This window comes from Sparus aurata, chromosome 6 (assembly GCF_900880675.1).
Source record: "Sparus aurata chromosome 6, fSpaAur1.1, whole genome shotgun sequence".
In the NCBI taxonomy this organism is placed as follows: Eukaryota; Metazoa; Chordata; class Actinopteri; order Spariformes; family Sparidae; genus Sparus; species Sparus aurata.
In genome coordinates this window covers 20909413-20924528 of record NC_044192.1, presented here as the reverse complement: position 1 = coordinate 20924528, position 15116 = coordinate 20909413, and the positions used below count along the sequence as shown (strand labels likewise).

The window sequence follows — 15116 nt, the reverse complement described above, 5'->3', positions numbered from 1 at the left end:
CTCTTACCTGAGTAACAATGAACTAAATTGACACAATTTTATCTGGTAATGAAGTTGTGTTATGCGATCAGCGTTTTATATCAAACAGTGAATATGAAATTCAACCGATCGAAGGATTTTCAGATCCTTTCAAGTAGGTGGGTATGTAGGAAACAATTTTTTCTCGTCGTTTTATTCTCATATAAATGAAGTGTTTAATCATACAACGCAGCGGAATATGTGGCTGTTTGGACACACATTTATGAAAGTTGCTTTGTATCTTGTCCCAAGTATCTGTATCTTAATGCAAAAGACGGTTTTGATGTCTTAGATTCAAAGTTTGACACACCTCGGGGTTCTAAGAGGAAACGAATCAAAAAAGAGCAGACTTTCACAAAGAGACGTCAGCTTCTGTCAGGGCTTTGATAGATCAGTGTGGCTTCCAAGTTTCTTGAAAATAGGTTTGACTTCAAAACAAGTAAAGAAGTCCCTGTCATGTTTGTTTTGATGTTCTTAACAATTTCCGGATCTATTATAAATCATACATTCTCAAATAAAAGCACATAATTAAACAGGCATCTACGCACTATACTGCAAAGATAATCACTCCCGCTGTGCTTATATAGCTACTTTTTCACACACACAAAAAAAACCTGCTTATGATGTGTTATCTTTTGCAGCTTTTGTAGCAAATGAGAATGGCAGTTTCAAATCACTCTGTGCTGTATCTTCAGTTTATTGTACTAAAGAATGAGCTCCTGTCAGTCTAAGTGCCAAAGAGAGTGTCGATATTGTAAATGACGGTGATTCAGCCTGTCAGTCTGATTCAATACTTAAAGAAAAAGCTTTCAGTGGCATGTGTCCTTAACTTCAGCGATGAAGTACGGTTGTTGCTGACAAGAAAATGAGGGATTGAAGAGGATTTGCATGTCTCTATCAAATTGCTCAAACTTGAAAAGATAACAAAGAGAAAGCAGGAGTTTCTTAGGCAGCCCTTCACTGCAACCAGAAGACATTCATTAAAGTTACCAATGACAAAAAGTAAAGCATGCACTCGATACTCCCAAGTTAAGCATCAAGTGTCCTGCATATCAATGTATTTTAAAGGTAAAACCAATCTTCAGCCTAGTTGAAAACTCCCCCGGGAAAATGGGAGCTGTCAAATAGCTCAATAACAGCCAAAGTCAGCACAGCAAAGGTACTGTGGGTCCGTCCAAAATAAAAAGACATCACAGAGAATACAGGAAGAAACAGGAATGTAAACAGATCAATTTGCTTTGTCAGATAACGAGTCTGCTGTTTATTATGGCCAGGCACCGTCTGAGGATTTAGTTAAGTATAGCGTTTGGCTCATCTCTGTGAGCTCTGTTTTATCTCTGTATCCTACTTCCTCTTTGAGCTTATTAAATGAATATGACGGTTGGATGGAACACCAGCCGTCCGACAAGGTTGTTAATTTGAATTCATTTGTCAGAGGTCTTAACTATTTTTTCTTTTTGATTGCAAGTAGGAAAAACAATCGCAGCCCTGCTGTTGGGAACTGCTGCTCTGCTTGAACCACGCAAATCAAATATAGTATTAAACTAAAGAATTAATATGTAACCAAAGTTTAAAACAACATTGTGTTTTTTTTTACATCAAAACAACAGCTTCAGAATCATGTTGATGTTTCAGTGTCTTGTAAAAAGGTGAATGTTGTCACTGTCTCAGCTATCACTTGTTTCTGCTTTATGTAACTTCAGAGAGAGGGTAGGATCACAGCGTTACATACATGTTTACTTCAACATACAAGTTTTTAACACACAACATTATTATGAAGTCATGAGTTTTGTCTGTAGTTAGTGCCTATGTTACATTACTGACCTGGGATTTGTTTTTAGGACAGTGGTTTTGTCTATTACAAGCATGACAACCACTTCTAGTTTGCTGATGTCTTGGTAGCTAGCTATAAAATACATTGTTTGTATGTGACAGTCATGCATTTTGATGTATTTTAAATGGCAGATATCATTGTGATCACACACACGTGAGAGGTAGGGGGTACACATTGGAAATGGGATTAAGCCAAGGTCACATACATCAGTGAATCATCTTGATTAGATCAGATCGCTGTACAAAGTGAAGGCTTGGATGTGTCTCACAAGTTTAAAAGTAAGTCTGCAGTGCTGATGTTATCAACAACCTGGAAAATAAATCTCTTACTGGAAAATGTCTTTAATTTCACAGCCAGGATTTTAGTTGTTGTAGCTGAGGCCATCTTTTTTTCTATCTGCAATGGTATAATTGACCACAAGTATCATTACTGAGGTCAGCAGACAAAAGAGTCCAACACAGCAAGAAATTAATGGGATGAGACACTTGACCTGATCAGTTCATGGTCACCGATTATGGAACAATCCCTGTTTAATGTGATTTGACTATTTGCAACAGCCTTTGTAAAACATTTTGTTGCACTGAAACAGTGCTTCTAAACGATATAACAGGCTCAGCTCAAAACTTACTTTACTAGCTTTTTACTTTCGAAGTGCCACCAGACATGAGATTTCATGTACTTCCCCACAGAAATACTTTATTTGCCATCACAAATCCTCTTAAAGTAAAAAGCAGGGGAAAGTCGAGATTTACAACAGCAGTGCACAGGTGAGATGCTTTTAGTTTATGGTTTAATCGACTGTCTGAAGGACCACGATCAACTAAACACAGCCATGAGACGTGATGCAAAAGCTTCAACAGCATAAAGTGAGCAGACCTCCTGTCGAGTATTTTATGGTCCAGCTGATGTTCTCGAGTGTGGCCCTTCCAGCTCAACATTGTTCTCCCCATATACAGTATATCATGTTTCGCCCCATGTTGCATTCAGCTGCAACTATAAATCCCCCAACTTTGTGCAGGACTATAAACTACCATTTTGTTTTTCATTATGATGTTTCCATGGAAGTATTTCTTCGTCACCACTGAGGGTTTATGTTTGGGTAGAGTGGTTTTCATTCACTATCTCATCTGCATCATGAGGCCCACTGAGATGATAACTGAGGGCTATAAACTTGACTTATAGTGGCATGCCTCTCTCAGCGTCTACAACAGAAGGAAATCTTTTAAGGTAGGCAGTTACATTATGACGCTAGTTTTTAAAGGTTTGTTATTATTTATTAATAACAATACACAGCCACACTGTTTATAATTACACTGTATTATTGTATATATTGTATGTATTATGTATGTATGAGTCTATTTCTATTTTTTAACTTTTTATTATTATTGTTTATTTTTCATCTGCCCTGGATTGGATCAGTTTCCAAAATACAACAGTTTGCTTGATTAGTTATGTCTCCACCTATGACTTGTATTTTTTTCAGGTTGCATTTCAAAGTCTGAGCCATAATAAATGCTATCTAAAAAAAAATTAGCGTCTTACAAGAATTACGTAGCTTTTAGTGTCATATAAAAAAGTATGGTGGTCTATATTAAACCACCATCTAGCTTGAACATTAGACCAAAAGTGAAAGATCGTCATTTGTTTGGAAAAATAGGAGAAAAAGACACATTTTCATGACACAGCTGGGCACCCCACCAAGCTCGCCTCTGAGAAATTCCATAATGAAGAGAAATTAGTGAGTGCATTGGCAGAATATTTCAACTGTCTTTGGGCAAAAGAAAACATGATCTAAGCAAAGAGGGCTGTTAACAACGCTGCCTGGTCTGTTCTCAAGGCTAGGTTTAATGAGAGCTGTAGTCAGGGCCAGAGAAGTTCACACACAACTCCTGAGGCTGAACGTGCCCCCGCAGGTCTGCTCCTCTGCATTACTGAAAGAATTCTACTGACCCCCTCACCATGTCACTCAGATTGGTTATCCTTCCTTGGGAGGATTGGATGGTTTACAAAAGGCTGTCACGGCTGTACAGTTCATTTGGAACACAAGCGAATGTAAAGTCGGAGCAGAGCAGGGTGACGTCGTATAATTAGAACAGATTTGAGATTTAAATCCCGTTTCACCTTGTGTTGGACAGATGATCAATATCCCCTTCAACATCACCGCCCAGACAGACAGGGTGACTGAGGTCTCTGCTGACGGGTCTCTGTGGATCTTTCTGGGAGGCTGTGTGTGTGTGTGTGTAATTGGTGATATTTCTTTCTGCGTCACTGCTTCCCAAATGGAGGCAGGGATCAGCAGCCACTCAGTCCTCTCCTGTGGTTTCAAACAAGAGTAACGTGCTGCATCATCATATAGGAAAGAAGTGAAGAAGCATGGGGACTTATAAGTGTGTGGTATAATGAGCATGCCACACTGAAATGAATCAAGTCCCCGCTGCATCTGAGAGGAGAGCCAGAAGCGGAGCGTTTCTGACTCCGGGCGAGATCTGTTTTCAATCAAGGTCGACTCCCAAACGTGTTCCCTGCTCACTCTCCCATGCACGTATACATAAACACCATCTCCCCATCTTAAGTGTTTACACTCTCCCTCGCTTTGACCCGGGGTTTCCACAAGATTAAATTAAACTCACCCCGTTACTTTTCTCTCAAAGAAAACAATCAATTTGAAAGCTAAAGGTTTGTTGCGTGCGCTGAGATTGCAAATGACAGATGAATCCCGTGGAACTGAGCTCCTAATCTGAGTTGGCAAAGAGGAAACCCAAATACGAGGGTAAACTTGAAGATGGAGGTGATAGGTTAGCAAACAGACATCCAACTTATTTGGTGGAAAAAAAGTGCATTTTCAATGCATATTTGGGTATAATTTCTACTGCTGCTGCTTCGATAGTTAGACCGCAGAAAATGAGTCCAGAAGTTTGGCTCCACACACAGTGTACAGAAACGTCAACATCCATTTGTGACGACATGGGCAGATAATGTTGGAAGATAAATCTATTATGTAACTCAAAAAATGTTCATCTGCAAAACTACACAATATTTATTTCAGTTAAAACTGCATATTACACATGCAACAAAGTAACAGAAAATAATTCAGGAACATAAAACAACATAATGAGGAATAAAATTACAAGCAGCAACAAAACACTGGTTATCAACACTGGATACGGTGAGTCTAACACTAGAAATCTTGTCTACTCTCTAAACATAGAGGCTAAATCTTTAGTTTCTGTGATTCAAGTGTTGATTTCATAGTCTTGTTTCTCCTGATCCTCGAGGAGACAGCTCCTCATGGATCACAAGACTACAAAATATGTTAAAATACTTTTATTAACATTTATTCAAACTATAAAAAAAATAAGTAATCTGTGCAGCTTTAGAAAATTTCTATCAATGTCGGACAGGAATGTGCATAAAAAAACAAACAAAAAAACTCCCTGATTTGCTTGAAAGTCAGTCAAAGGTTTATTGGAATTGATCCGCTAGAGATGTTTGGCTCTCCTCCATCCTTCTTTACTTCTTACGCTGTCGTTTTCCAAATACGGGCAATGAAGCTGCGTCGTCTTCTCTCGCACTGGATGTTCTCTTTTGGACTGGGGTCTTTTCTGTCTCTCTGTGAAGGAACATTGAAAAAGTTGAAGCTGAATCTTGAGGAGACTTTAATGTCTAGAACATTTAGGTACAAGGTTTTTAAAAACACATGTCAGCAGGATAATATAAATGGGCGCAATGAGTCTTATTTTGTACTGAGACTTTTTGACCGTTAGCTGATGCACACCAATTTAAACTAACCCAGCATATGCAACTGAAATGAAAAAACAAAAAAAAAAAACACAATTGTATTTTAAGAAATGTGTTTCATGCAACGCAAAATGGGTTATAGCAAAGGCTGAGGATGCCCACACGTGTTCATGCAGCTTTTGAGTTGTACTTGCTCGGCTGTGAAAACCAAAGATGTCAAGTGGACAATGAACACAGAACACAGGGGAAAGTTCAGCGGAAATTGCCATCTGCCAGACATGCAAGGAAAAACTTGCTGTTCTAAAGGCATATAATCTCAAACGTCATTACTCGACTAAAAACTATATGAGAAGTACCAGGGTTATGAGAGAAAAAACAAGAAACAAAGCTACATAGAGGACTATTGTCTCAAGAGGAGCTTTCCATAAAGCGAAGAAGGACGCTGATGCTGCAGTTGGAGCAAGTAATTTGGTGAGTGAATTAATGTCGATATTCTTTGTCCAGAAAAGAAGAGGATGTTCAAACATACCTCTCTATCGGCAAACACAGAGGCAGAGCGGATTAACGAGTCATCAAGTGACATTTATGAAGAGCTACGGAACAAAGCCTGAGGTTTCACTGCATACTCTGTGGTGCTTGAAGAAAAGCACAGAACGGGCCGATAATGCACAGCTAGCCCATTTTCAACGGGGGTGATAATGACAAATACGAGGTGAGACGAGAGTTGCTAAATTTGTGAGCTAAACACTAAATTCAGAGAGGCACAACGGAAAGCAGACATGACTGGACAATTTTTGAGACAACTCCCTTTATCCCAGAGCTGTCTGAAAGAGTTGAGTCGGGTAATGTGCCTTTTTTGAGGCACATATCTGTGTGAGGAAGTGTTCTCGACTAAGAACTTTAATAAATGCAAGTACAGGTCCAGGGTTACTGATGCCCATCTTGAAGCTGTACTCAGGGTTTCAAATGTGACCCCCATCAGGGCAAATGTGACTCAGCTGTGTGAGCAGAGGCACTGCCAAGTGTCTGGCAAGCAATAAAGTACCAATCTATTCAGGGACTCATAACACTACATTTTCCTGTTGTAGCGGAACACCGAACTGGCCCTCCTACGAGATTAAAAAACCATCAGTGCCGCCACCCCCCCCCCCCAGCTCATTTAATTTTGAGACCCCTGCCATAAAGACTTGCCATTATCTTAATCAGGATACCTGACCACAAAAAACGAAAGTAATGGTGCAAACCTTTTTCTTTCTCTCCTGCCATCCACAAACTAACGTGGTCGTGGAGAAGAGCTTACAATTTAATCACTTCAAAGATGAAGTCTTTGAAGTGATTAAATTGCAATAATGTGAATCTTAAATGAGGAGTTAAAATTAATGTTTCCAAGCAGCAGTTCATACATTCAATTAACACCAAAAGCTCCTCCACTGCCACCACCCAATGCAAAGAAGACGTATCAGTTCTGCAGGTTATCAATCAACTAAAAAGGAAATGGAAATAGGTGCATGGCTCGAGCGTATTCATACTTGATCATGCCGCTGAAGTGATTCTACAAATTATTTTGACTACACTTTGAGCAATTGGCCGCTTGACATCCCTCCAGCAAACACATTACACTGGACTACTTGGTTGCTCACACCAGTACAAATCACTTAGTGGGAACTTTGTGTCCAATTAAAATGGAAAGAAATATCAATGTTTATGCGAATGCAAAGCGCTTCTTCCGCACATAGTGTCTTCTCCATCCAGTAAGGTGGCAGACAGGTTTCCATTTTAGGGTGAGCTATTTTTAAACTTTAACATTTCCCTGTTATTCTCTTTTGTGAAAGTGCAAAACATTAGGTCAGCTACACTGAGTCGACACTATGGAAACCTCGCTGACGTCAGAGGAACACATCTGGACTGACCACTCGATGCCTCTAAATAAGCTGTTTTTCCCTCATGGATTACCCTCTGCCACATCAATATGTCTTCCTACCATGTGAGCCCCGCTGGGCTCCACAGCTCAGCATGCAGTGTTAAGTTACAGCCCCATTACTGAATCACCTCTGACATAAACTTGAGGACACTGAAATATCCTCCATGAGAAATGGTCAGATAACATGGCTCAGAAGCCAGAGGGGAGCCCTAAATGCTACACGTGGAACCACTTATGGCCTAACATGAAGGGCTCTCTTCAGCTGACAGTACTTCAGATGTATATCACCCTCCAGCCAGTGACAAGGTCCAATGTCACTTTATCATGACTATATGGACTGGATAAACAAAATTCCAGCGCTGGAATTTGGGTCAGAAATCCACACGTGAGCCACAGGGATGGGAAGATGTCAACAAGTGGATTCAGGCAGTTTCTCTGTGCAAAGCGTGGATTAGAACTAAAACAATCAAAAGTTAGCTTGTCATGACTGCCAGAGTCTGACAAAAGCTGGCAGATAGAGATAAAGCTTCGCCTGATGGAAATAAAATGTCTTTTCACACTTGCTACAAAGCACATACTTGGCTTCTGCCCATCGAGTTGACGAGGCATTCCACAAGTTCAACACTGCTGGTGTACTATGACTACATACAGAAACAGTGCTGTGTGGAGGGATGACATTTGGAATGAACACAGGCAGGTTTGGCCTCGAGATCACTCAGAGAGAAAAATGAGTTTTATTCTACAGCATACAGGAAGAGAAACCATATTCAGATGTGGGCGCTTCTGTTGTTTTGTCTGTAGTGTCATACATTATCACCACCAGGCCCCCAGGAAGAGCACCAGGCTTTAAGGCCATTTTCTTCTGTTGGTAAAACAGTGGAATTACATGGTGTTGTGATGTACTGTGGCCCTAAAAAAGCTTTTCCTCAGAAGCTTACATTATAAAATGACGAGCACATTTTTTTTTTTAGCGTTGCAACCCCCATGAAATGACTTGTCTCATTGTCATAACAATTAATCCAATAAAATTTGTAAAGTCTAGAAGAGCTGCGTGATTAAACAATTTTATCCCCATTCATGTTAATTGGGCGTTAAACCAGAGGTTAGCCGGCTTGGTTGACAGAAATCTCCAGATTGGCCGCACAACATGGAAGAGCCGGGAATTTTATAGCCAGGAAATCGGGCTTGTTTGGCTTCAAAACGCCACTGAGCAGCTTTCATAGGACAACAAATGGGGCTCCATCTCAAACTCTATGTCCACATTTAAAGGAGAACTTCGGTCGATTTAAACATGCAGCTTCATTGCTCAAGCTACCCTTGACTTGCCAGTACCGAAGACGCGAACAAATTTGGTGCAGCCATTACAGAGCTCCGTGAACGGAGATGTAGCATTGAACGCTAACAGCATGGGGTCAGAACTTTACACTGTGTTTTAAGCGTCTTAACATGCTCCACATCTCACACCAAACGTTATGCAACATCAGCAGACACCTTAGCACACAGCACTGTAGCGTGTATGACTCAAAATGAATAAAAAAAAGTAGTTAAAATAGTGTGTTTGTGCAAGCAGCCACTTACCTGTTTGTTGACATCCGTGTGTTCCGGTAGCTAGACCAAACTAGCATATCCATCGAGTGTGCACTTAACAGGCCAAACAGGCTATTGTAAGGCTCATGGCTCATGACAGGCTGTAACATGGACATGTACATTATGAACATAAACACGAAAATGCTGGATTACGTTTCCGTCTCCGCCAGTGAGGGAGTAAGTGCACGCTCGACGGATTGACTAGTTTGGTCTAGCTACCGGAAGACGCCGATGTCAACAAACAGGTGAGTGGCTGCTTGCACAAACACACTGTTTTAACTACTTTTTTATTCAGTTTGAGTCATACACGCTACAGTGCTGTGTGCTAAGGTGTCTGCTGATGTTGCATAACTTTTGGTGTGAGATGTGGAGCATGTTAAGATGCTTAAAACACAGTGTAAAGTTCTGACCCCATGCTGTTAGCTGTAAGCGCTAAATCTCCGTTCACGGAGCTCTGTAATGGCTGGACCAAATTTGTTCGCGTCTTCGGTACTGGCAAGTCAAGGGTAGCTTGAGCAATGAAGCTGCATGTTTAAATCGACCGAAGTTCTCCTTTAATGTAATGTCCTTGGTCTAAATGCTACTTAGTAAAACACTATACAAGACTACAAGAAGATGAAGAGAAAGAGAATTAGAAGACATAACACTAAATCATCCCTTCTTACCCTCAGGTATGCGCAGACTACAGGTAATGAACTCCTTTTTAAAATACAAAAATGTGAAATAATCGGTTCCCTTATACATATAAACTATTGTTTTTAGGTACCAGCTGAGAATAAACACATATTGTGCATCCTTAAGTACAATGAAAAAAAGACTTTATTGAAACTATAATGTGGATGAAAATGTGGATGAAAATTTTATCTTAATCTGCATCTTTATCCAAAGACAATTACATTTATCTGTAAAGGCGAAAATTACTAAGCAGAACATAATAGGACATGCCGTCATCTCGACTAGTTCCTAAATGCTAAAAATCATAGATAAACATCAACTTTAATTTGTTATTTGTACTTGTTCTACCAAAGATGGGGGTTAGTTTAAAATGACAGAGCGAGTGAATGCCATGATGCGACACCAAGTTCTGTAACTAAAAGCTATGATCCTCTGTCTCAGTGTGCATACTGCAAGTTAAAGAATACAGTCCAGTGCAGTTGTTCATGTTCTCCAAGGTGAAAAGCTGCGTGTGACTGTCTCATTGCAATGTTAAAATCATTTGACAGCGGTGACAGCAGTAACTATATGATCAAGGAAAGACAGAGGATAAAACAGAAAGCAGTCTTTCTAAAACACCATGCATTAGTCACAATATTCAGCCCACTGGCTTTAATTGGACTAAAATATGACCTCCACTGTCTCTGGATACTTACATTTACTACAAGCATACCTCAGTTTCTGACAGTTTAACTGGATAAAATCATCTTTCTAAACAATCACCAGGAGCTCAGGGACACCAACTAGACAAACTGAAAGAGGAAAGAAAGGAAACTGTCCAACGCTTGATGAGCAGTGCTATCTTGCTTTCTCTGATATAAAGGGAATTTCCCAAATGTGTACGAGAAAAAGCATCACATCAAATGGTCACAGAGGACACGAGGGACAACCTGACCAACATTAAGCTGTGAGTGTATAGTGGAATCCTAAGGACTAACGCGCCCGCGTGCTTCAGCTGCAGCTTCTTGATTTATTGTGGCCTGTAGGGCAAAATTTTGCCTCTAACCAAAATGATAGCTGCCCTGCTAACCGGCAATAACAGGAGGGAAACATCGAGGCATTAATATACAGAGATCCCAAAAACTATCAAATATCCGTTTAATTTTCCAACTAGGTGAGACGTAATTTTTACCTGAATTGTTAAATACCGCCAGAACATTCAGGGAGACGTTTTCCCATCAGTGCAGGAGATACTAACTTGTGTTTGAATTGTCATGTTTGCAAACAGTTTGAATCATGAAGCCCATTCTACATGCTCATCATTTGGACCCTCTGTTCAGGGTTTCCATTATCCTGTTTATTGCCGTTTTTGCTGCTGGGAAAATCTGTGAAAGCTGATAGGGTTGGTCTTGTAGACCATGCCATTGTCCATCACTAATGGCTGACGGTCATCGGCTACTGAGCCCTGTACGATAGTAACATTGTGACTTTGAAGGTGCCAAACCAGAGACACAAATCTTTTGGGACATGAAAACTGGCAGCATTTTTCTGTGTGTGTGTGTGTGTGTGTGTGTGTGTTCTATAATACACTCAGTCCTTGAGAAACACTATAGCTTTGTGAATAAAGTGGAGCAATTCTTTGACATAGCCTAATACTTTCTTTTACTTTACACTTTGCCTTAAATTATGGCTCATGAACCAATTGGTTTTTGAATAACATATGAAAAATATATATTTTTTGTTTTCTTTGTTTCACTTAGATCTAAGGTGGTAGTGTTGTAGATTATGATTCCTTATTTGCAAAGTGTTTATCAGTTTGCATTTATTACAGCAATCCGACAGTTGGTTGACATCCAATCTATGTATCAACACAAACAGACATTTACACATAACGGCATTTATGGCATTTTCCTTGACAGTAGCATCGCCAGCGGTATCACTTACTCAACGTTCAATGCAGGCTCTGGACCGAAGATGTCCGAGACAGAACTGTAATGGGAGAAAGAGGGAGAGGAGAGAAAGAAAGGGAGAAGATGTCACCCGATACAGGATAGTTGCTGTAGTGCACCGACTGGTATGAGCAGGTGTTTTTATACATCAGACGCCCTAAACAGCCAAATGTGAGTGGAACAAAAACTGTCATGGTGCAGGATGTTGCTTCAAAAAGGAGGCAAATCTAGATAAGTGATTTTTCAGGCTACCAAGAGGATTTACTTACGTGAAGCTGCCTCAGGCAAACACTTCGTAACAGGCCACACTACGTATATAAAAGAGCAGAACTGTCTTTTTTCCACCTCGTGCTGTCAGTCAGTGAGAGCTGGAAGTGAAGCATCCGTTACTGCCTCGACAGCTCACCATCTGTGCATCCCCCTATACTCCTAACACTGTGAGATAGCCCTGTATATATCTTGTGAATGAAACTGAGCAATACATCAACAATGACTCTGTAAATATGCATTTTAACGATTAAGATCACAAGGTTTAAAATAAAGAATGCTTAGCTGCAGGATCTTTTTTGCAGGGACAGGTGAACTATACCCTAAGATTATGGCAATGTTTGATTCTCCATTAGTACCAATATCTTTAAGCATTTTGCCAATTCAACTTCAGGATCTATTCCGTTTGTCCAGCCAAAACACAGCTTGAAAAGAAAAACCAAATGGGCTTGGAAAACAAGGTGATTTTAGAGTGTGATGTATTTCCTGTGTTGGCATTTTGTGGAATTTAGGTGAGTTAATTTGAAAATATATCATGGTACATTTGTTTTGTTTTTTGATTAAAAAAAATATGTATAATTGTCTTACTAGAATTACCAACTCCCTCAACTGTCTCCCAACAGCTAAAGTGCACAATTACACAAAACAGGATGATGTGCTAAATTGATTTGGTGTATGCACATGTGCAGCTGGTCTCATTGCTCATAAGCATGCATGCTCTGACGGTGCTCGAAAATAAGCACATCAACAATACAGGTGACATATTGACTTATTTGTTGTTACTTGCTACCTACTGTCATTTAAAAAAAAAAAAAAAAAAAGTTTTTAACTCTTCAGGCACAAACATGTATTTTATGTTGGAGTACTTTTGTTACTCTCCCCTCTGTATACTCAAGTTAATAGGCTACTGAGGCCGAGGAAAAGGTATGTGCTTGTTTTTGTGTGAATTTTTGAGGTTGTTATGAAACTAAACACAAGCCATTTGTTTATATTATTGTGATTTTCACAAGTAGACACACAGAGAGGACGACTTGGGAATACATTTATGGCTTAATAGAAATAAGTTGGTAAACATAAATTTGTCAAGACAGTTTTCTTGCACCCGTTCCGTCTAGTAAACCTAAAAACACAAAATTTGAAGACGGAGGCAAAATGTGACTGGTGAAGTTGAACATTATATATTACTTCATTATTCCCTTTTTAAATATCAAAACACATGTCTGTTCAACACAGGATATCAAGTGCAAATCAAATGAATAAGTAAAAGTTTGTGTATTTGCATAAGAATGATGAAAGTAGATGAAAGTAATTCTACTTTTAAAAGATACATTTAGATAGGATTGCTTTATATAAAAGCACAAATGGTGACAAGACAAAGACAGAGTGTGAAAGAATGAAAGATGAAATAAAACAACTGGAAACTGAATGTAGTCAACATCGACGAGACGCCTTTTAGTTCGGTCTTGCATTTGTTTTTGTAACAACCAGAGACTACAATGAAGACAGTTGCCGACAGTATCAGATCTGGTGGTACCTGAGGAGGTAGGCACAGTGTGCTGCAACAACTTCATTCCTTAGACCAACTTGAAACTTATGTTAGAACAAGGAAGGAAAAATCTCTCAGGCCACCTAAATGCTGCAGGGCTGGATCCAGCATTATTACTTCTGCGACTATCTGTTTAGTTCTTCCCATAATACGATCCTCCTGAGTCCCAGGTGACCAGTGGCTGCCAGACTTTATTTGGATACAGCAAGCGATCTTTGTGGGTAATAATACTCAAAAGCTATGATCGAACTCAGACTTTATACTTGATTATGTGAAACGCAACACAACATTGAATTTGCCTCAAAGTTTCAAATCCGTCTGCAGCGCTGGGCTTTCTGATTGTGTAGCAATGTTGCAAAAAAGACCCCTAAACCTTTCATAAAAGACATGGCTTTATATGCTCAACTGAACTGGAAACAAACAGAATGAGTCAAAGTTAGTTATTCTTCGTTTGATGGTATTACAGTACAATTAGAGTAGAAGTGAATGTAGAAGGGGAATACAAAGGGAAGAAGGACGTCTGAGGCACACATGGCGTGAAAGCAGATGACGACTGCTCCCGCAGAGAATGTTCAAGGTTCAAACGGTATTAAACTGTAATTGACTCAGCTGCGGTTTCTTATATATCAAGGATGTGTCGCAATTAGAAAGACGTCATTAAAGCAAGCTCACACTGACTGTCTGCATTAAGTGTATACGCCATCATCTGACTGAATGTTTATCCCAGAACAACAAGATACGTTTATGAAACTAAATTGCATCTAGTGAGTGACTGGATTTGTTGTGAGTGATGGACGATTTGTTGAATACAATACAGTGTACTGTATGTGAGTGACATTCTAATGTTTAATTGCTGCTTCTAAAATCACAGGGAGCTAGATTGTCTATATATGTCTACTATATTCATTGTTCCAAGTGTAGCCACGCAGTCATCTATCATTAAAAAAGCACTTACTATCATCTACAAAAAGGACAAAAGGACTGAGTGATAATTTTGACTGTTACTCTGGCTCAGGGACGCCCAAAGTGGCCTGCCATGGGGTTCAATTTGGCTCGCCAGATGATTCTCGCAAAATAAAAAAATAAAAAACCACTGTTGGTGCTGTTATATTTTTGCGAGGTTAAAATGATTTTGAATTATGTAGGATTCCTAGTTATGATTGACACTTTGGGCAATTAAGGGGGAAAAAAAGCCTTGTATCTTAAAAATATAGAACAGGTGGCCCACCATTAAGTTTCAGCTTTGGCTGTCCGAGGAAAAAAAGTATTGGCACCTCTGCTCTAACCAGATCTGCTGGTTCTCCTAATGTGCTTGTTACCACCTACATGACCTGTGCAGATTACAGAGACAGTTCTCCTGACACAATAACTCCTCGACATGCACATTCAGTGAGCGCTGTGACTCTGTGTTGGTATGTAGAACAGCAAATTGAGTAACCATAGGATTCAGACAAGCCTCCAGAGACTGCTGTCCAGGCAAAGAAGGTCATCCCCTTTTACCTCAAAGGCATCTACGCCTGAATGAAATTAACTCCAATTGGCTTACCACAATAATTGACATAATCTTGATGGAGTTTAATATGAAATGCTAATTAAATATTA

General features: G+C 39.7%; 1 protein-coding gene across 1 annotated transcript in view; it reads right to left on the bottom strand.

Moving 5' to 3' along the window:
• Positions 1 to 4861: 4861 nt before the first annotated feature.
• Positions 4862 to 15116, bottom strand: part of rad18 (RAD18 E3 ubiquitin protein ligase) — a 30682-nt gene continuing 20427 nt past the window's right edge. Inside the window, 2 exon segments of the mRNA XM_030421357.1 lie at positions 4862 to 5462; positions 11697 to 11741. Coding sequence (XP_030277217.1) covers positions 5363 to 5462; positions 11697 to 11741 — 145 coding nt within the window. The 3' untranslated portion in view covers positions 4862 to 5362.